The 23,498-nt window shown below is 40.5% G+C and overlaps 1 protein-coding gene across 1 annotated transcript in view; it reads right to left on the reverse strand.

Moving 5' to 3' along the window:
* The window catches only part of NGFR (nerve growth factor receptor), an 88,913-nt gene extending 65,642 nt beyond the window's left edge, over positions 1-23,271 (reverse strand). Inside the window, exon 1 of the mRNA XM_075350233.1 lies at positions 23,123-23,271. Within this exon, the coding sequence (XP_075206348.1) occupies positions 23,123-23,158 (36 nt within the window). The 5' untranslated portion in view covers positions 23,159-23,271. The remainder of the gene's footprint in view (positions 1-23,122) is intronic.
* Between the last annotated feature and the right edge of the window lie 227 nt (positions 23,272-23,498).

Below are 23,498 nucleotides of genomic sequence, written 5' to 3' on the forward strand. Positions count from 1 at the left end.
ACGGAGAAGAGTGCTGCAATTTATCTCCGATTCTTAGAAAAACATGTCTTCTTTTTCTAAAAACAGCGCCTCTCCTGGCCATAGGTTGTATGTGGTATTGCACATCAGCCAGACTTGTTTCAGTTAGGGTGAGGTACTTAATCAATAGACAGATTTTTCACTATTTCTGTAGGACAGCAGTAGTTTTTTTTCTAATTCTGTAAAACGCTTTTTATTAGTCACACCATAAAAATAAAGCTATAATTTTTTTTAATATAAAACAGCAGCAATAAACAACAAGGATAATAAAATTACATGGCGGGCGATCACTAATAGAATCACAGGGGGAGGCAAATGACTGATGTCCTTCCAATTAGTAGGAGTGTTTTCCAGTCAGTGAGCCATCTCCAAATGACCCAGGCTCCTAATAAACCAGACCAATTTGCCATGAGACACAGGACAGCTTTCCAATAATCAAGCTGCTCTTTTTCCCACACTCAGCATGGTAATAAATATACGCAAATGACTTTATACAGCAGCGGTTTCCAATATCCTTACCCCTCCCCCCATCCAACCGGCCATGTCGTAATAACATCCTCACACAGATGGCCGAGCCATTAGTGCAGGTAGATATGTCACTGACCACCTGTGTTCATCGATTATCCCGGCAGTATGGCCGCACTGGAATTAATACAAGGGCGTATCTATCGGGGGTGTAGGAATGTCACTACCATTATAACGGTACACGGTAACTGGGAGCATTGGGAACCAGGAAACTTCATCCTTGACTAAAACAATAAGAAGATGGACAGAGATATATGAGATACAGTAGATAGATACATAGATAGGTAGATAGATAGATAGATAGATAGATAGATAGATCGGTAGATAGGTAGATTGATAGATGGATGAGAAAAAGAAGCTCATTGTCAGTAAGTAGTGAAAATCCTGAGTCACTGGCAATGAATCCCTATGTTATAGTCCAACATAAACGGCATCACTCCAGAAATTTAGGTCAAGCAAAAAGAATATCCATTATTGACCCATATCCACTGATGTGCAACATTTCAGATAGAGAAGATAAGGCCCCCTTACACATTAGCCAAGTACCAGCCAAACCCAATATCCATGTGTTCAGCCCATAGTCTAATGCAGGGTCCCCAACCTGTGGCTCATGGGGTTCGGGAACCAAATGTGGCTTTCGGGCCCATGATGTGTGGTTCGTGCCTGTCTTCCATTTTGGTGCATATGCACCAGGTCCTTCGAACAACTATGAAGAACGGGTCTCTAGATGGTGACTTTTGTGAGCAGCCCTGCACAGAAGAGCAGATCTAAACGGGGGTAAGGCAAGAATCCCTGGATCTTGGCATACTGTCTTGGTGTGATTTCTGTGGAAAAGCTTTGGCTGTCATTGTACTGGTAATGAGGACTCTCGGTGTCACTACTGGGCGGTGGCTGGATGTGGTTCATGACCCTCTCTCAGAGCTGAATGTGGCTCTCAAGATTAGAAAGGTTGGGCCCCACTGGTCTAATGTGTATGAGGGCTACCGTCTTTCCCCGTAGATGATTGTCGGGTGAGATAAGGATCCAACATGTTTGATTTTGGACTGCCGATCCTTTTACTCTCCGGGAGATAGGCTGCTGCTAGAGATGTCTAGAAGCGGCTCTCTCTTAGAGAACACTGGAGCATCCGGCGGTGTGTAGGAGAATTGTGCGAGAATTAACAATCTCAACCATTGCTTTGCCGATAACCATCTAAAGTTAATAGGGGGCTTCTATATAGATCTTTACAAAAGATAAACTCTATAAGGTACTAAATGTTCACTATATGGAACTTTAAAGGGGGGGGGGTCATTGCAATATCCTGTACAGCCATCAATCAGACCGTGGCCAGTCCTGTTGAGCCCTATTTATCAATATTTTACAACTTGGACATCTGAGAGTGTTCTCACCTGATGGACCAAACTGACCCTGATTGTACAGGATCCATCTCCTGAATCCTCGGTGCTTAGTGGGTTTCTTTTGGAGTGTGATATAAGATATAACATCCTGCCTGTGTTCCCATGCTCTATTTCCTGGCATCCCCCCAACAGTAGAGGACTAGTGTTAGCAGCAGTGACAAATGCTGAGGCTTATAGTTCTTAGTGGCCCCATTGTTACCCCAGAGTGCTACTTGAGCTCATGACAGCTGCTCACTTCTAACTAAAAGAGCCACAAGAAGAATTTTTAGTATTTATAGGAATCTTTTAAAACATAGGAAAATATACAATGACCAGCCATAACAATAAAACCCATTGCCTTATACTATGTAGGTGCCCTCTCATGCCAACAAAATAGGATCAGGCCCATTGAAGCCTAGAGTCTACAAGGCCCACAGTCCTATGGATCCTACATCAAGACATCACCTCCATAGAATGGCTTGTTTTTCAGCATATTCCACAGATGTTCTTTCAAACTGGGATCTAGACATTTGGGGACCAAGTCAAACCTTAAATCTGCTAGGTCCATAACATCTTATAGATTCAACCAACCACATAAGACAACAAGAATATAGAGCTATTGAATGTTCCTATCAGTTCCCCACTATACTTTGCACCTCATAAGTGACCCTGCACTCGTTTAATTCTTTGTGGTATTTTTGTTATGATAAATGATTAGTATCACGTATCAGCACAGTCTCTCCGAACATAGCTGTTTAAAGTGGGATCATAGACTGATGCAGTGTTTACATTCCCTCCAAACACCGGGACTTTTTCATTAGTTTTAGATTCTTAGCACTCAATTTACTGGGAAAACGAGCCCTTCCACTAATAAACAAAATCAATATACCCCCTAGTTATAACTTTTATGTGGTTTCTATGGGATGATATTTTATTAGTTGTAGGAACATTTCAGAAAAATTCCATTTTCATCTAAAATTTATAAAAAAAAAAGAATTATGACTTTGACAAGGCTACCTGGAAATCAACCAGTTTTGGTCTATTTATACGAGTCAATAGGAGAGCAAGCATTTGTAAGAACACTAGGCCAACAATCACCATACAAATTAGGTCTGAATTTAGAGGGTTTGGTCTAAGGAACCTTTGTCCGTAGACAGAGACCTACTCATTTTTGGACTGGATACCGTGGATCAACTAGGGACCTGTTATAGTCATCTGTAATGTGTCAGGCTCATCTGTTGAACCTGTGATACCCTGGTGGGACAATCTGACCCTGGAACTAGTGTTTCCAATGCAAGAAAAGATAAACTACATAAAGAGTTGGGTTCAGCCTTTGACCTTATTGATTGACTCACAGATAAAATAGGATATGATTTCTTCGAAGAGGTAAAAAGACTTGACTTGTTCTAAAGCTTTCCTCTAAATTTTTACAATCCAATCTCTTGTGTGGAATCGGCACACTTCTAACATTGTAATAACAAGCTATAAAGAAATAAAACTAATACATGTAATAAGGGCTATCCAGATGTGCCCTGTGGGAAACAAATAAAAGCTAAAATTATATTAATATACTTAGGAAGTGTTGGAACTTAAATAAGGCAACAGATGGACGTAGGTTTATGAATACTACTGATTCCCACAGTCCTGCCATTCACATACAGTACATACAAGATGGTGCTTATCCCTAAGAGCTTACTGTTTATATAAAACAGCCATATATGCCAGATATCATACGTATGTACTTAACTCATCTGTAGAGCATTTCAACCTAGCCCATGATGTCAACCCTATCTTCAAAGTCTTGTTTGTATATCAATCCATACTTGGATATTTGCAAAATTTTCTTTCTTGGTGTTTCTGAAGGGCTTACCAGATTTCATCTCATGGTTGTCAGTGATATAGGAACAGAAATACCAGGGTCAACAACATTGTTTTCGAAAGCACTAAAAAGAAATCTGGCTTCTCTAAATTAAACGAGCTTCGGCAGACATAAAAAAAAAAAAAGCTCCGTTTCAGAAGGTCACGTCAATGTGGCTGCCTTGAACACATCCATTAAAAAGATGTCTTACCCATGTCCAACAGAGCGTTGACGTTCTAGAGAATATTGACCCAACACAGTCAATCCATAGCAGCTGCGGCATAGTTAGAGATGGCTGATTTGGTCACACGGATCCATGGTATGTGCAGCATCTATGAGTACTTAGTAGCCCAGCAAGTTTATACTTCTCTCTCATAGATGGATGGGAAGGCATTAGAAAAGATAGGAACTGGCCCAAATTTCATGCACCATCTCTTCTACAAGCGATGTGCCCGCCCGTTCAATTATGGGATGGGTTGGGAACATCTAAGAAAATAGAGGGAGGCCCAATCACAACTTATCCTAATAGATCTTTATCTCTATATACAGCCCTCCTCAATGAATATATTATATATATATATATATATATATATATATATATATATATATATATATATATATGACTGGTGTAGGTATCTAATCACTTGCATAAAGGAGCTTGCAATATATAGAGCTTGTTCATCTTGGCCTATATTTTTTACATCAATGTTTGTCAATCTAAAGATTTTAAAGTCTCATAAATCCTGGAAATCAAAGATCTGTAACTTAAGGACAAAGTCACCTAAATTGTGATGTCACATAATCAAACTGTGCATCATGGGTGGGCAGGAATGTAGACGTTGCTTATTTGGCCTGCAGTTACACATGTTTATTGAATGGATTGTGAGTAATTGAGCTGCCACGTTCCATGTGTTGATCTTACCATTGGTCAACCAAATTGTCAGTAACTCAAACTAGACACCGTCTTTTTAATTCATCTAGACAAGCCCCTTACTGTTTTAATAAAGGCCATCTATACATTCATCTAGCATAGCCCTTTATCTAAACATCTGTCGCCCATTCATACACCCTCGTATTATATGATCTACCTACATAACAGGCTACATAGAAATCATGATAGAGTTTAAAATAAAAATCAAATAATACTATGAGACATAATTACCTGCTATTATCACCATATTTCTCCCAAAGAGAGCAGATCGCTCTTCGGTCAACTGACCTCTGAAACCTAAGATTGGCTGCAGTGGTTAGGTGACTGGTGCAACGTGTTATCAGAAGTCCATCCAGTCATCTGATTTCTGCCGCCAGTGTCAGGCCTCAGCGGTCAGGTAACCGAAGAATGGAACATCATGGCTTCCGGTCCCAACGCAGACCACCAGAGCAACCTACACTAGATCCAGGTGGGTGAAAGTTGGTGAGTATGTCTGATTATATCATTTTAAAGATGTCCTTGTCACAGGTACATTTTGCTAAGTTATTGGACATATCTCATTATCAGATACACTCTCCTCATATTCCCAAAGTTGGTGGTTCTGCAAATACTTTTCTGATTACAACACTTGCTGTCAGGTTGCGCGACAGAGTACATCTGGTCCCTAAAGGTGCAAGGAGCAGGGCACCCTAAGATTGTCAACGGATCCTTTTGAGGTGGTTTATTTACCCTCGTGACCTCTAGTCAAAATTTCCTAAAGGGTCCACTAAGGCCACTAAGGCTATGTGTGTACGTTGCCTTTTTTGTGATCACAAAGATGCAGTGGTTTTGGCGGCAAAAACACACAAAAGCGCAAAAAAATGCACCCAAGGTAAAAAAAAAACGCACGCAATTTACTGTGATAAACTATCAGGATCATCCTATTGTTCAGATAGGAAAAATTAATGTGGTCTGCATGTACTGCAGTGCCCTCAAATGGAAAAATGGAAAGATGAACCACCGGGTTTATGCTGTGCAAATGGCAAGATAAAACTTCCACCTCTCCTGTCACCACCAGATCCCCTAAACTCTCTGATGACAGGTACCAGTACAATATCAAAGCATTGCTTGGACAACATTAGGAAGTACAACTCCTGCTTCCAAATGACATAATTTGGTGCAACAAAAGAAATGTTTACAACAGGATTTATGCCGACATGTAAAGTTCAAGGAAAGGTTTACCACTCAATTGGGTCATTGCTTCCATTACAAGGAGAAGAACCTCAATGTCTTTAACTCTTCTTCATGCCTTTTAATAATTACATTTCTATCTATTTGTTTTGTGTTTTTTGTGTGCAGGATACATTTTTGTTAATACATTCTATTTTGTTAACAGGCGAAGCCGGGTAGTACAGCTAGTATATATATATATATATATATATATATATATATATATATGTATATATATATATATATATATATATATATATATATATATATATACACAGTATGTGTGTGTGTGACCCGTATTAGCAGCTCTTTAATATGAAGCTAAGTATACTCTAGGTTCAGTGCCTTCATCAGTGAGGAGCCTGGGCAGCCCCAAATCTGGGAAATGCCATACCCCAGGTAACTAATCCTTGGAGGAGGAGGGAGTCTAAAGGATTTTCAACACTAGGATAAAGTCTGAGTTCAAACATATAACAGTTTGCAAAATGCTCTGTATTAAAGGGATGAGAGAAATAAAACAGCATGCTAATATGCACATCGATTTCAAAAGATCTGGAGATGTAAAAAAATAACAATGAGGTTCTAATTCTGAACTAGGCTCTATGGGGTTGATCCCGCCCTAATGCTATATATGAAAAGCATATGTCCCCCCTTGCAAGCTTACCCCCTCTGACATGATCCACATCAAAGTTCATATACCGCCAAAGATCACAGGGCTCTGAATCCGTGAACAAGTGGTATAAAAACTTCCAGAGGAGGGAAAACTAGGTTTCAGCTATGCTATATTACATATGCCATATACAACATCCCACATGTGCAACACAAGCATATGGCTCTGAAACCACAGGCCTGGTGCTACAACCCCGGGACACCCTATATAAAATTATAGGAGGAAATATAGGGAGGTTATATGAAGTAATAGGAGGAGATATAGGGGGGTATATGGAGTAATAGAAGGAGATATAGGGAGGTTATATGGAGTATTAGGAGGAGATATAGGGAGGTTATATGGAGTAATAGGAGGAGATATAGGGAGGTTATATGGAGTAATAGGTGGAGATATAGGGAGGTTATATGGAGTAATAGGGGGAGATATAGGGAGGATATATGGAGTAATAGGGGGGAGATATAGGGAGGTTATATGGAGTAATAGGAGGAGATATAGGGAGGTTATATGGAGTAATAGGAGGAGATATAGGGAAGTTATATGGAGTAATAAGAGGAAATATAGGGTGGATATATGGAGTAATAGGAGAAGATATATGAAGGATATATGGAGTAATAGGGGGAGATATAGGGAGGATATATGGAGTAATAAGAGGAGATATAGGGAGGTTATATGGAGTAAAAGGAGATATAGGAGAGATTACATGAACATGGCGTAATAGGACGAGATATAAGGAGGATAGATGGAGTAATAGGAAGAGATATAGGGAGGTTATATGGAGTAATAGGGGGACATATAGGGAGGTTATATGGAGTAATAGGAGGAGATATAGGGAGGTTATATGGAATAATAGGGGGAGATATAGGAGATGTTATATGGAGTAATAGGAGGAGATATAGGGAGAGTATATGGAGTAATAGGAGGAGATATAGGGGAGGTTATATGGAGATAAAGGGGGAGATATAGGGGAGGTTATATGGAGATATAGGGGGAGATATAGGGAGGTTATATGGAATAATAGGAGGAGGTATAGGGGAGGTTATATAGAGTAATAGGAGGAGATATAGGGGAGGTTATATGGAGTAATATGAGGAGATATAGGAAAGTTAAATGGAGTAATAGGAGGCGATATAGGGAGGTTATATGGAGTAATAGGAGGAGATATAGGGGGAGATATAGGGGGGTTATATGGAGTAATAGGAGGAGATATAGGGAGATTATATGGAGTAATAGGAGGAGATATAGGGAGGTTATATGAGTAATAGGAGGAGATATAGGTAGGTTATATGGAGTAATAGGAGGAGATATAGGGGAGGTTATATGAGTAATAGGAGGCGATATAGGGAGGTTATATGGAGTAATGGGAGTAGATATATGGGAGGTTATATGGAGTAATAGGAGGAGATATAGGGGAGGTTATATGAGTAATAGGAGGAGATATAGGGGAGGTTATATGAGTAATAGGAGGAGATATAGGGAGGTTATATGGAGTAATAGGAGGAGATATAGGGGAGGTTATATGGAGTAATAGGAGGAGATATAGGGAGGTTATATGGAGTAATAGGAGGAGATAAAGGGGAGGTTATATGGAGTAATATGAGGAGATATAGGGAGGTTATATGGAGTAATAGGAGGAGATATAGGGAGGTTATATGGAGTAATAGGAGGAGATATAGGGAGGTTATATGGAGTAATAGGGGGAGATATAGGGAGATTATATGGAGTAACAGGAGGAGATATTGGGGAGGTTATATGGAGTAATAGGGGGAGATATAGGGAGGCTATATGGAGTAATAGGAGGAGATATAGGGAGGTTATATGGAGTAATAGGAGGAGATATGGGGAGGTTATATGGCGAAATAGGGGGAGATATAGGGAGGCTATATGGAGTAATAGGAGATATAGGAAGGTTGTATGGAGTAATAGAAGGAGATATAGGAAGGTTATATGGAGTAATAGGAGGAGATATAGGGAAGTTATATGGAGTAATAAGAGGAAATATAGGGTGGATATATGGAGTAATAGGAGAAGATATATGAAGGATATATGGAGTAATAGGGGGAGATATAGGGAGGATATATGGAGTAATAAGAGGAGATATAGGGAGGTTATATGGAGTAAAAGGAGATATAGGAGAGATTACATGAACATGGCGTAATAGGAGGAGATATAAGGAGGGTAGATGGAGTAATAGGAAGAGATATAGGGAGGTTATATGGAGTAATAGGGGGACATATAGGGAGGTTATATGGAGTAATAGGAGGAGATATAGGGAGGTTATATGGAATAATAGGGGGAGATATAGGAGATGTTATATGGAGTAATAGGAGAAGATATAGGGAGAGTATATGGAATAATAGGAGGAGATATAGGGGAGGTTATATGGAGATAAAGGGGGAGATATAGGAAGGTTATATGGAGTAATAGGAGGAGATATAGGGAGGTTATATGGAGTAATAGGAGGAGATATAGGGGAGTTTATATGGAGATATAGGGGGAGATATAGGGAGGTTATATGGAATAATAGGAGGAGGTATAGGGGAGGTTATATAGAGTAATAGGAGGCGATATAGGGAGGTTATATGGAGTAATAGGAGGAGATATAGGGGGAGATATAGGGGGGTTATATGGAGTAATAGGAGGAGATATAGGGAGATTATATGGAGTAATAGGAGGAGATATAGGGAGGTTATATGAGTAATAGGAGGAGATATAGGTAGGTTATATGGAGTAATAGGAGGAGATATAGGGGAGGTTATATGAGTAATAGGAGGCGATATAGGGAGGTTATATGGAGTAATGGGAGCAGATATATGGGAGGTTATATGGAGTAATAGGAGGAGATATAGGGGAGGTTATATGAGTAATAGGAGGAGATATAGGGGAGGTTATATGAGTAATAGGAGGAGATATAGGGAGGTTATATGGAGTAATAGGAGGAGATATAGGGGAGGTTATATGGAGTAATAGGAGGAGATATAGGGAGGTTATATGGAGTAATAGGAGGAGATAAAGGGGAGGTTATATGGAGTAATATGAGGAGATATAGGGAGGTTATATGGAGTAATAGGAGGAGATATAGGGAGGTTATATGGAGTAATAGGAGGAGATATAGGGAGGTTATATGGAGTAATAGGGGGAGATATAGGGAGATTATATGGAGTAACAGGAGGAGATATTGGGGAGGTTATATGGAGTAAGAGGAGGAGATATAGGGAGGTTATATGGAGTAAGAGGAGGAGATATAGGGAGATTATATGGAGTAACAGGAGGAGATATTGGGGAGGTTATATGGAGTAACAGGAGGAGATATAGGGAGGTTATATGGAGTAATAGGAGGAGATATAGGGAGGTTATATGGAGTAATAGGAGGAGATATAGGGAGGTTACATGGAGTAATAGGACGAGATATAGGGGAGGTTATATGAGTAATAGGAGGAGATATAGGGAGGTTATATGGAGTAATAGGAGGAGATATAGGGAGGTTATATGGAGTAATAAGAGGAGATATAGGGAGGTTATATGGAGTAAGAGGAGGAGATATAGGGAGGATATATGGAGTAATAGGAGGAGATATAGGGAGGTTATAGGGAGTAATAGGAGGAGATATAGGGAGGTTATATGGAGTAATAGGGGGAGATATAGGGAGATTATATGGAGTAACAGGAGGAGATATTGGGGAGGTTATATGGAGTAAGAGGAGGAGATATAGGGAGGTTATATGGAGTAAGAGGAGGAGATATAGGGAGGTTATATGGAGTAACAGGAGGAGATATTGGGGAGGTTATATGGAGTAACAGGAGGAGATATAGGGAGGTTATATGGAGTAATAGGAGGAGATATAGGGAGGTTATATGGAGTAATAGGAGGAGATATAGGGAGGTTACATGGAGTAATAGGACGAGATATAGGGGAGGTTATATGAGTAATAGGAGGAGATATAGGGGAGGTTATATGGAGTAATAGGAGGAGATATAGGGAGGTTATATGGAGTAATAGGAGGAGATATAGGGAGGTTATATGGAGTAATAGGAGGAGATATAGGGAGGTTATATGGAGTAATAAGAGGAGATATAGGGAGGTTATATGGAGTAAGAGGAGGAGATATAGGGACGATATATGGAGTAATAGGAGGAGATATAGGGAGGTTATAGGGAGTAATAGGAGGAGATATAGGGGAGGTTATGTGGAGTATTAGGAGGAGATATTGGGGAGGTTATGTGGAGTAAGAGGAGGAGATATTGGGGAGGTTATATGGAGTAATAGGAGGAGATATAGGGAGGTTATATGGAGTAATAGGGGGAGATATAGGGAGATTATATGGAGTAATAGGGGGAGATATAGGGAGGTTATATGAGTAATAGGGTTAGATATAGGGAGGTTATATGGAATAATAGGAGGAGATATAGGGAGGTTATATGGAGTAAGAGGAGATATGGGCAGCATTACTTGGAATAATAGGAGGTATTAGATGCTTCATATATAGGAATAGAAAGAGTTATAGGTGATGATTCAGATTTTCTTTTAATAAAGATTATATGGAGCAGTGGAATTAATTATCAGGAGAAGTTATAACGTGAAAGGAAAGACTAAGCCACATGTTCGACGTGTCATAAATATAGATCTGTCATAATATTTAGCTCAAAGCCCATTTAGGATCCCTCGTGGACATCGGGATAATTTATGGTTACTTAAAAAGTATCTAATAACAAGGAATGAAAATCTAATTAAAAAATAATGTATTTTTTTAAAGCCCATTTCAGTGTAAGTCGGTTTATAAGGTACAGCAATAAAAATAAACAGTTGCAAGAATAAAGACCATTTAAGCCGAATTACATCTGATTTATTGTGACTTCAAATAGTCAAATTTGCTTCAAAGTAATGTGCTGTGATCCCCTGACCTTGAAGGCTGAAATCCCCTTGGATTATATGGGTTGTACCTAATTAGGAAGGCGCAGTCGCTTTCTTGAAGAAACAGCACCACTCTTGTACAGTGGTTGTGACTGGTATTACACTTAGCTCCATTCCAGTGAATGAGGCTAAGCAATAATTCCTGAGAAAGCCCATGGCTAGAGGAAAGCAGCCACATGGTATTTAGCGCTTACAAACTCTTTATTCCATTTAAAGGGGACATTCCAAGAAATACATCCTTTTTTAATTAAAAAAGACGTCACAATTTCCAATGGTAGGACATCTAGATATTGGTGATGTACCGTCTTCCAAGCTATTGAAATAGTAGGCCATTTACAGACGACCACTTCATCCAGATGGGCAAAAAATTACTTATGGCAGGCGTCTTTCTTTTAAAGGCATAGAACCTATTTACTAATCGTACCCAAATTTATACGCTAGTATCTCTTTAATAGAATTGAAGCACTGAATTGTCTGCGTCTGATTCTATACCTGCATATTAGCCCCAGTCTGTAAACTATTTCATCATTTATTACCATTTGCTCCTTGTACATTTCTGTAGTCAGCCATATTTTGTGGAGGCAATTGACGGGCCCACAAATTGGAACGCTTTTATATGAAGAGGATCAAAAAGCGACTGTAAAGAGTGGTTTATACCTTGGTAGACCCATACTCATGCCAGGGTATCCCACTGCTGGATTCCCCACTATGGAATTACAGCAGAAAGGTATAAAGGAGCCCTAAGCATAGCCATGGGCGGAGTGAGCCATGACTCACTTTTGGAGAGCAAACAATGGGTTAAAAGTGCAGTAAGCTGCTCAGTGTTTGGGGTCAGCAGTTTAAGGGGAGGTAATGTAGAGGAGAGTGGTTAGATGTTTTATAGGGGAATATACAGTGCGTCCACCGCTATTAACTTGAGAACGGCGGCAGCTATAGGCATAGAAGTGGTGTCCTATAGTGGTGACCTATAGCGCCACCTGGTGTAAAACAACGGAGTTAGAATTTTTATCTCGAAAACGGAACGAGATAGAGAAAAAAAAAGTGAATTGCAAAGTTGTAGGGTATCATCAATTCAATACGAATCGACACTTTGCCTACAGAAATGCTATGATATGAAACCCATGACCCCCCCCCCCCCAAAAAAAAACATTGAATGCTGGTCACGCATATGGCACTCAGTTAACTTTGATGCTCACTGGCCACCGTCATCTGCAATGCACATCTGGACTCTGGCAGCATACTGTATCTTGCTGCACGTTGTGCAATATGGTAGGTGACACGTTTGCACAAGCATCTGTGATACGTCGTTGTTGGTCCTGCAATGTTGGTGGAGGGGTCGCATACACCTGCTGTTTGATGTGACCTCACAGAAAGAAGTCCAGTGGGGTCAGGTCAGATGAGCGTGGAGGCCACTTCACACAGCCACCATACCCAATGACTTGTAGGAAGGTCTCGATGAGGTATTACTTCACGTCCGCAGCTTTGTGAGTTTTACATGTTCTAATCATATCAATTCTGTATGCAAGGTGTTGATTCGTATTGAATTGATGATGCCCTACAACTTTGTAATTCACTTTTTTTCTCTTACTCGTTCCGTTTTCGAGATAAAAATGCTAACTCCGTTGTTTTCCACCAGGTGGCACTATAGGTGGTTTCATTGCGTAGCGCATGGCTACTTTACTATACCTAGACACCACTTCTATGCCTATAACTGCGGCTATTCTCAAGTTAATGGTGGTGGACAGATATGGGTAGACACACTGTATAAGGTGAGGGAGAGGGGGTGGCCTGCAGTTGGCACCATTGCTGAAGGTCCTGCCACCCTGATGAATGAGGGTATACATAGGTTATTTATTTTTTTAATAATAATAAAGGGTGTGTGTGTGAATTGTTAACGGGTAATTTCAGCATTTCAAGGGAGAGGGGGTTCCTGGTGTTGGTGGCAAAACTGTGATTGGGAGGTGGTACATCTGGTGGATGTAACCTCCCATTTTTGATCAGGTCTTGGTGAAATTGCCTGGTGGATTTGGGGCTCTTCAGGGTGGGGTCCCTGGGAGTCAGTGATGTTGTTAATGTTTTCCGGCAATAGTGGTGCCCCCAAGCCTGTGATGACGGCTGGGGGCAATGCTGGATGTTTTTTCTGTTATTTAGGCTATGTGCGCACTAGAAAATGGACTTTTCTTAATAAAAATCCGCACCCCCTGGCAGAATACCGCACCATCGGCAAAAACTGCAGTAAAACCCCGCCCACCTTTTTGCCACCGTTTGGCCGCGGTTTGCTTGCTTTTTCCACGGGTTCTTCCCTGCGTTTTTTTACCATTATCTATGGCAAAAAAAACACAGGTACCTGCAGAAAAGAAGTGACATGCTCTTTATTTTTGCTGCAGAAATTCTGCAAAACCTGTAGGGGAAAAAAATGCAGTGTGCACACACCATTTTTTTTTTACCATAGGTTTTCCTGGAGAATGACTGCAGAAAGGTTATGAACATTTTCTTCAGCAATTCATGCAGCAAAACCGCGGCAAAAACCGCAGTGTGCGCACAGGGCCTAATGGTTTCTGCTAGGTTTTGGAGCTCCAAGAATCTCCTCACCTTTCATGTTAATTTATTGTGTGTTTGTTATAATAAAGGCCGATTTGGCCATATTAATCCACAATGGTTGTCTGTTGTTTGTAGGAGGGGATCTGGGGAATGGGTGGGGGTGGACATGTAGGGGTGTGGATGGAGGTACAATGTGAAGCCTGTGTAATACTGCAACCAAGTGTATAATGTCCCTGCAGCACCGCCACAAGGGACAGCATGCATTACACATTTCTCATTCCCCCCTCCCCCCAGCTTTTAGGAATTCCTGAATAAGGCTATGTTCACACGTTGCTTTTTTTCTTTGCAGCAAAACTTGCTCTCTTGGCAGTAAAAAAGCTGCTGCCAAAAAGCAGGTTTTGCTGCATTTTTGCTTTTTTTTTTTTTTTAGCTGCGCTTTTGGTATGTCATTTGTTTACAGTACACATTCTCCATTTCAGTCAGCAAGTATGTGTATGAGATTTCTGGAATCCCTTAGCTTTTGCTGCTATTGTAAAAAGCAGCGTTTAATTTGCATAAAACTCATGAAAAAAAATGCATAAAAAAATGCAGCCAAACTGCAACGTGTGAACATAGCCTAAGATAGATCTTCTATTGCTTATGCCGCATACACCTCCATGACTCAGCTAATAGGCCAATACATGCCGTGAGATTACATTAGAGGCGTGAGAGGACAATATATGTAACGATATCAATCTGAATTCACCGTCAGGGTATCATATTTAAAGTCAAGTGATTTCATGTTTGGCCTTGTCAGCAGAGCACCTGCCATTGACCTGCATTACACCTGCAGAGGTCTTTCCATGAAGGGGATATCTGCAGAGCATCTCTCCGTCCCTCCCTCGGATTGTTGGAATTCTTGCAGGGCTTTTCACAGCTGCTTTTGGCGCTGTCCTCCTCATTGACATAACTAAGTGACGCTGACAACCTGCAGGTGCAAGTTTACCACAGTTCGCAGCAGGTTCCTAGTAAACACATAGTGCCCCGAGCACCTTATGTACCTGTCATTTTCACACCCTCTGTAGGAAACCTACATTTTTATACCCCACACACTGACGTAGAATCGTACAAATACCATGACAACGCAAATAAATATATATCATATACATATTATAGATTTAATGCTGAGCTATACCATTGTTTTTGGAAATGGGGCTAAAAAACACAGGACACTAATACTCCAAATTGTTTTAACATACATCTTTGGCAATGGAGCATCGGTGAGGTTTGGGGGCTAGAACCATAATAAGGCCATGTGCACACATTGAATATTTGGTGATTTTTTACCTCAGTATATGTAGCCAAAACCAGGAGTTGATAAGAAATTCAGAAGTGGTGATGTGTTTCTATTATACTTTTCCTCTGATTGTCCCACTCCTTGTATTCACTACGAATACTGAGGTAAAAAACTCACCAAATAATCAACATGTGCACGTGGCCTAGTGGATCATGAATGTAACCCATATAATCAGCCTAATGGGTCTCATTCCCTCCCTTCTCCAGAGGTAGAAAGTAGGGAATTGGCCAAAGAATCAGTGAAATGCATATCGGCCTTCTTAGGTCTAGATGGTAAAACTGTCCACCATAACAGAGGTCCCATTTGGATCCCAACTTTCACTCTACTATGTACGTCAAAGATTCCTAATATAAAATAGCACATGAAAAGGAATTTGAGATTGGCAAGTCTTCCAATAAACTCACCTAAGGGAAGGTGATACTTGACCCACATAATGCAAGAGTTGTCCTTCAGCTTCCGTTGCCCCAGGGTACAGACCATCTAATCCTTTATCTGGCCCTGACAAGGAAACTAAAAAGGTGATGCCCCCCTCCTGCTCATATCTCAGATGTGGACTGTCAACATCACTGCTTGTCACATTCATGATGACAGATGGTCTGTAATAAGGACACCATTAGTGGCTCTGAAATAGCAATTAAGTCATCACTATTGGCTTTGAGCATCTCTAGAAGGTCTTCTCAGAGAGAGCCATGCCATTTAATTGAAGATACTGTCTAAAGTATTCCTGTAACCAATCAGAAACCAGATTTTAAGAGGCCTAGGGTAAGCACATTGAAGCATAGATAGGGTTAAAGCACCACACCAGTACTTTTTTCAGTGCTGGAGTCGTGCTTCTAATGTCAGGTCTGTGCCCCTATCCTTATACTCACAGTAGGGTGTTTTCATCTTTCATGGGCACCATCTTGTGACCGCAACTTCTCACTGGCCGGAAGTCATATCACAGGCTCTCAATGCAAGTTGAACCAAAATGAGGCCAGAACAAGGCTGTCATAGACTTATATTGAAAAGTGACCTCCGACTTGGTTCATGAAATACTGAAGAGATCCAGCAGGTCACAAACTGCCAGAGACCGATGTGAGTGGCGGCAATAATAAATTAAGATGGCGGCAGGTGAGTCTAAGAGTAGGGTCAGAGAATTTAGATTAGAAACACCTTACCAACGGTGGAAAGAAAACAAATGCTGGAGTGTTGCTTTAATTAGAAGGTCAAGATTGCTCACCAGAGTGACCCAAGTGACCAGACTTGACCATCTATGAGAACTTGCTGGTACAACCCTAGGGTGTAGCTATACATGGTGCAGATGTAGCAGTCTCTGCCAGTTCCTAACTCCTGTGGAGGCCTAATAAAACCCCCTGAGCCAAATAATAAGACATCAGTACCTTAAATAGCACATGTTAGGTGGAGGAGGCCTGTTACAGATTTTGCATTGAGACCCAGGAACATCAAGTTTGGTGAACACATGTGACGCTTACAATGAAGGAACCAATGCTAGAATTTAACACAGTTTGTGGTTATATGACATTCTTCTTTTAACCTGTAAATGTAATCTAAAAAACTATGTGTTATTGATCAGTAACTTCTGCTAATAGTGTGAGCATTAAATATAGACAACAGCTCCAGCTCCCACTGTATAATATAATGTGAACTTGACCTTAAGGAGCTGACACCAAAATTTTGAGGAATTGTAATCAATTCCATTCTGATTCTTGATGACTAGTTATCACTACAATAGCCATTTTTGTTGACACCTTATTTTTTGGCAAAATTACTGTAAAAACCTAAAAAAAAAACCTCAAAATGCCATGGATCATTGGACTTTTGTACATATGGAGAGGTAGAGGAGTCATGGGAAACATCCCCTTGCACATGATACCCCTACTTCTACAAAAACTTAATCTAAGGGACCAGGTAATTGGAAGGGGCTTCCTTGTTCTTAATTGCCCAGAAGAAAACACTGACTGAAGGTTAATGAATCAATCTAAAAAATAATTAAAAGCAAGTCTATACACACAAAAACAAGCCAGTGTAGACATGCACCAATTCACATGAGCGCACAATTAAACACACGACCAGGCATGTAAGTAGACACAATGTCCAGGACACACAAATTCTTTAAGTATGTGGTTGCTTGCTTAGATTTAAGATATAGAATAAGAAGGATTAGATGTCATCTGCAGACCTGTTATGTGCACACTACTTGTGACTATCATGGATTCGGTCTTGTTGTGTGCGCACATATCCTATAGCAATGGTGAAAGAAAGACATACAGTTAGCTAAGTTACAAAGATGTTGTAGAATTCATGTTTAGTACAGTTCATAGTGATGGAACATTATCAACTTTGCAATTTACCTCTTAAATTTCAAGAACAGATGTACTTGTAACTCTGCAGCTTATTTTTCATTGCCTAGATTACGGCCACCTCTACAGTCTATCAGTGGTGACCAGACTCCTAGACAAAAAGTGCAGCACTTACAAGCTCTTTGATATAGAGCTTGTCAGTGATGGTCTGAAACTGGCTGGATCGTTGGGTAGAACAAGCTTCAGTGTCCCTGCGTTCCTTCAATGCGGCATAGACAAAGCCTCTGCTTGCTGTATGGTGTGCGCTCAGTCCAGTGTCAGCGGCCCAACCATGCCATTGGTACAAACTGCGAATCATCAGGAACGCACCACCTCCTGACACACACTAAGCTAGAGGACAAGGGGGCGGTGAGCTCCTGAAGATTAGACAACCCCTTTTAACGCAAAAAGCACAATGCACAAGTAGTGCTGATCCAAACAGTAAAATGACACTGTACAAACATCTTCTATCCAAAGGACAATCAAGTTTTGTACATCTTATGAATCCTACCTAACGTTAGTTACATATATTATAGGTCTGGTTTATTCTATATATTAGAGCATGCTTATTGGCTATATGTTGGTACTATGCTATTACTATTGTATTCCTCAGAGTAGCAGTTTGCATTGTGCTCCCAGTACATTTCTGACAGGTCTACAACTTGTGACAGCGTTTAGGGAGGAGTAATTAGCAGATTTTAGGATTGTCATTTTAGGCTGTTTGATGTTGACCCAAGAAAGTGAAAACTCGGATAGACCTGGAAAGCCTGAACATCAGCAATAACTCAGATATTGCTGGCTTACACCATACCAATTCCGACATGACAATGTAAATAAACTATAGTGGCCAAACCTCAACTAAAGCAAGGTGCTGCTAAGAAAAATATTAGTAATAGAGACCTAGAATGTTGGAGAACACCCACTGGGGCTCAGAATCTACGGGATACACTAGGACTAACTTCCCAATCGAGTCAATATGCACAATCAAGACTTTTTTGTTGTGTGGGAGAAAATCTACTTGAGGATGGGAAGAGCCTACAAACATGCCAAAATATGTTTGTTACAGAATTACCAGACAATGTCAGTGCCACCTAAAATGTATTAGAGTTGTTGACACTTTCTGGGCAATTCAACCTTCCAGTAAAATCTGTATTTGCCATAGAGGCAGAACATGAATTTGCTAAAGGTCATTAGATTACAGAAGACCAAGCCCTGTTTGGCCTCTTCACTTATTTTAAAGGGCATTGAGAGAGAACTTTGCAGAGATCTCCTCTCTACAGGGTCTACAGTGTTAGTAATCAAGAGTGGTGAGCCACTCCGAGGGTCATTTAATGAGAATTGGGGTCAAACAAGCACTAAATCCACATGCACCATGTGGTTAGGAATGTGGTGATGCCGAATATATGGAACCTTAATTCATTCAGTATACACTATGATATCCCATCATATGCATCTACCTCATTCCAATTCTTTGCTTCAAAAACAAAATCCCAGAATTGCCAAGATCCAGGGATTCCTTAGACCAGAGGTCCCCAACCTGTAGCTGAGGAGCCAGATTTGACTTGTTGGCCTGTGATATGTGGCTCATGACTGTCTTCAAGCTTCATGCATAAGCACCAGGTCTATCAAGAGCAGATCTCTGGATGGTGATGAATTTTGTGAGTAGCCCCACACAGAAGACCAAATTTGAATAGGGGTATTGTGGGACCCCATGGATCTTGGTATACGTTGGTGTGATTTCTGTGGAAAAACGTTGGCTGTGATTATACAGGTTTTGGGGGTTCTGGGTGTCACTACTGTGAGTGGGACAAGTGCTGGATATGGCTCGCGACTCTGTCTCAAAGCTATGTGTGGCTCTCGAGGTCAGAAAGGTTGGGAACCTCTGTTTTAGACACACATCATGTGTTTGATTCTACCTGAAGACCATGTCAACCCAAGTCAAGCCACATGTTAAGGTTCCTCCGTATCCATTCATATAAAGCAATCTTCTACTCCACACCTGTCTTTCAGTCTCATTTCTCCACATGTGTTTTACTTTGATAATTGACGCTACTTAAGTTAAATGACCCATAAACAAACATAATCAGCTTCACATTCTTGAAATAATCAACATTCATAGCATCTTTCCAGCAAATGTCACTTTTGAAATACTCATTTTCTCTTACACAACACAGTGCATTAGAAGGACTTCACTCCACACTGAATCTTCACCAATTTCGTACAAAGCTTTCAACACCCTCAAATTATACCCTGTCACTCAAATTTGGATTAAAAGCCTTGCTGAACCAAATCCAACCCTAAATTACTGGCCCACTTGAGTTTATCTACTACTGTATTACTCTGGACATATTTTGACAAGAGCCAACTCATCAAAGAAGGCTTTGAGTATCTAAATAATCATGAACATGTCAATGAGAAGCTTGAAAACTCACACAGAATCACCTGGAGAAACACGACTGGGGTCACCATGGGTTTACCGGGAGACAAAATTGGTTATACGGTCATCTCATCCAAGATACCAACTAGGTACTTATCAAAATACATTAAAAATGGTCCTTTACTAGTACTGTAAGTTCCTTTTGAGATATCATCAGAATGTGGAAGTTCCTTTGGAGATGTCATCAGAATGTGGACCACATAGTCCAGATCCAATATATTGCTTGTAGAAAGGTGGGTTTGACTATAGAAGAGTCAATGTTGGACAATAACCCTCTGAAGATCCCAATTATTTAACTCTTTTATTATTAAGTTTTGAAGGAATACTTGACTTCAAGTTACTAAGACACAACTAACATTCTTTACTCCTAGAAGACACAACTTAATATATACTCTGCCAATGGCATGGATCACTATTGGATGATTGCCCTGCTACCGCGATATAATCCATTAGTCGTCCTAAAGAGGAAGTCTGAGGTTTTATGATTTCATCTTGATCAGAAAGATGTTTTTAATTTGCTTTGAGAGTATGTAAAATAGTACTATCTATGTTGAAATTTATCCACCATTAGGCACAATGAATAATCGAGACCCCCATTGAGTGAGAACTTCAAAAACATAAGAAATGTTCACTGAACACTTCCCATTCCAAGTGTTTCCAGAAACACCTCCTTGAATGTCCATCCATTAAGAATACCCTACTTCTTTTCATAAGCGACTACCTTGGCACATCTCCTTACTGCCTCTACCACCCACGATTCAAAAAGTTACAACCCAAATCCTCTCTATTCAAACCCAACCCCATGAAATCTCAGAAACGTCTAAAATAGGAGCCTGCCAAAATTCACAGCTGCCTCCTGGATCTAACCATGTAGAGAAAATCATCCCGTAAATGACGCCCCACCTACACTGGCACAGTCTGTACTTGGATGGGGCGCCACAAATGGGTGCTGTTTTTAATGACTGGGTTAATCAATGTAATTCCATACAAGAAAAGGAAAGCGCATAAATAAGGATACACGTGGAGTCAAGGGGTAATTGAACTGGACCAAAGAGCTTGCTCTCACCAAGTTATTACAGATGGAGCTATGCAAATAACAAAATTAGACCTAAAGAGCTTGAATTCTAGGCCAAGTTATTACAAATAGAGAGAAAAAAGAGCTGGCACTTTCGACTTGGCAATTATATATATAGCGCTATATATAGAAAATTGAAGCAGACCCTAAGAGCTTGCACTCTAAACTCAGCTATTACTAAGAGAACTATGTAGAGTTAGACCTAAAGAGCTTGCACTCAAGAACAAGGCTACTAGGGGGAAAGGTAATAATTTAAAGAACTAGCACTCTATTAAAAGAAAAAATTAATCCAACCTTAAGAGCTTGAAAACATTTAAACAACTACATAGGGAAGGGAGTTAGACTAAAGAGCTTGCAATCACTTATGGTAACAAGGATATGTAGGAATGGAGGGATGAAAAAGATAGCCCAAAGAGCTAGCACTCTACTGTAAGCTATAATAGACATATTATACAGAGTATGAAGAGGGAAGGAGTTAGACCAAAGAGCTAGCACTCTACTGTAATCTATAATAGACATATTATATAGGGTATAAGGAGTTACACCCAAAGAGCTAGCACTCTATTGTAAGCTATAATAGGCATATTATACAGGGTATGAGAAGGTAAGGAGTTTGACCCAAAGAGCTAGCACTCTACTGTTAGCTATATTAAACATATTATACAGGGTATAAGGAGAGAAGAAGTTACACCCAAAGAGCTAGCACTCTACTGTAAGCTATAATAGATATATATTGCAGGGTATGAGGAGATAAGTAGTTAGACCCAAGAGCTTGCACTCTACTGTAAGCTATAATAGCCATATTATACAGTGTATGGGGAGATAAGGAGTTAGACCTAAAGAGCTAGCACTCTACTGTAAGCCATAACATACATATTATACAGGTATAAGGAGGTAAGGAGTTTGACCCAAAGAGCTAACACTCTACTGTAAGCTATAATAGATATATTATACAGGGTATGAGGAGATAAGGAGTTAGATCCAAGAGCTTGCACTCTACTGTAAGCTATAATAGCCATATTATACAGGGTATGAGGAGATAAGGAGTTAGACCCAAGAGCTTGCACTCTATTGTAAGCTATAATAGCCATATTATACAGGGTATGAGGAGAAAATGAGTTAGACCTAAAGAGCTAGCACTCTACTGTAAGCCATAGCATACATATTATACAAGTATGAGGAGGTAAGGAGTTACACCTAAAGAGCTTGCACTCTAATCTGAATAACCACAGACAGCAACTGTTAACTTGACTGCAGCTGAACTATATAGGGTCAACCAAGTTTGCATGATGCCATAAAAATGAGCTGAAAATGCAATAAAAGACTATGAAAATAAGCAGAATATGGAAGGAAAGCAGACAGTGCAGGGAACAGGAGATAAGAGAGTGACAGCTTCCATGCACCAGCTAACCCATTGATATATTCCATTAATGGATTTTTACATAGGGAGGGGGGAAAGGTTTGGGACTGCTTTCTGGGCTGAAGGGCATGCATTGTGCAGCTCCTGCTGAAATCTGAGTCTGTGGGGTTTTGTGTGCGCAGTAATAGGAAGGTAATTATCCACCACTGCATTATCTACAAGCCAAACCCTTATACACTGCAGAACTGGGCTAGTATGGCTCCCAGCAATATAGCACAGCATAAATAGTATAAAAACCCTATAACACAGCTGACATAGGACAACAGCATCACAGACCAAAGCTCAGCCTAGAAAAACACTTCTGGAAAAGGGGACAAGAATGTTATCATCATTCCCAGATAATGGAGGGTGACAAATTACTATAAAGACCCCAAAAAGCGAGCCACGTGATGTATAATGATAACATGTAGACATAATATATGGAGCCAAGTCCGGGAATGAATGGAGGAGCATTGGTCCAGTCCTGAGGATGCACTTACTGTGCTGCAGAGGATGACGAGCAGTGGAGCATCCATTCTCCTGGTCCTATAAGGCTGATGGCTGTGGAGTGATAAGCAGATGGAGAATGCAGCGATTCAGCTACACCTGCCCCTAAAGCTTTGACAAGCCATCCCCTTCTGTTTAAAGCAAACCTTCCCCTTAGCTGTCCTCCCATTAGCTGCAAGTCCATCCCATTGCCACAGCATCGCCTCCCTCCCATCAGGGAAGCCATCCAACAAGCAACGACTGCCTGTCAGGATTGGATTTAGGGAATGATGTTTGGATCTCGGCCCCGAAAACACTTAACTGCTAATTATTTAAGAGGAGACGAGAAAACAGAAGATGCAGCGTTTTCCTTTGTCCCTCTGTGAGCCT

Source organism: Anomaloglossus baeobatrachus, chromosome 5 (assembly GCF_048569485.1).
Source record: "Anomaloglossus baeobatrachus isolate aAnoBae1 chromosome 5, aAnoBae1.hap1, whole genome shotgun sequence".
Classification (NCBI taxonomy): domain Eukaryota; kingdom Metazoa; phylum Chordata; class Amphibia; order Anura; family Aromobatidae; genus Anomaloglossus; species Anomaloglossus baeobatrachus.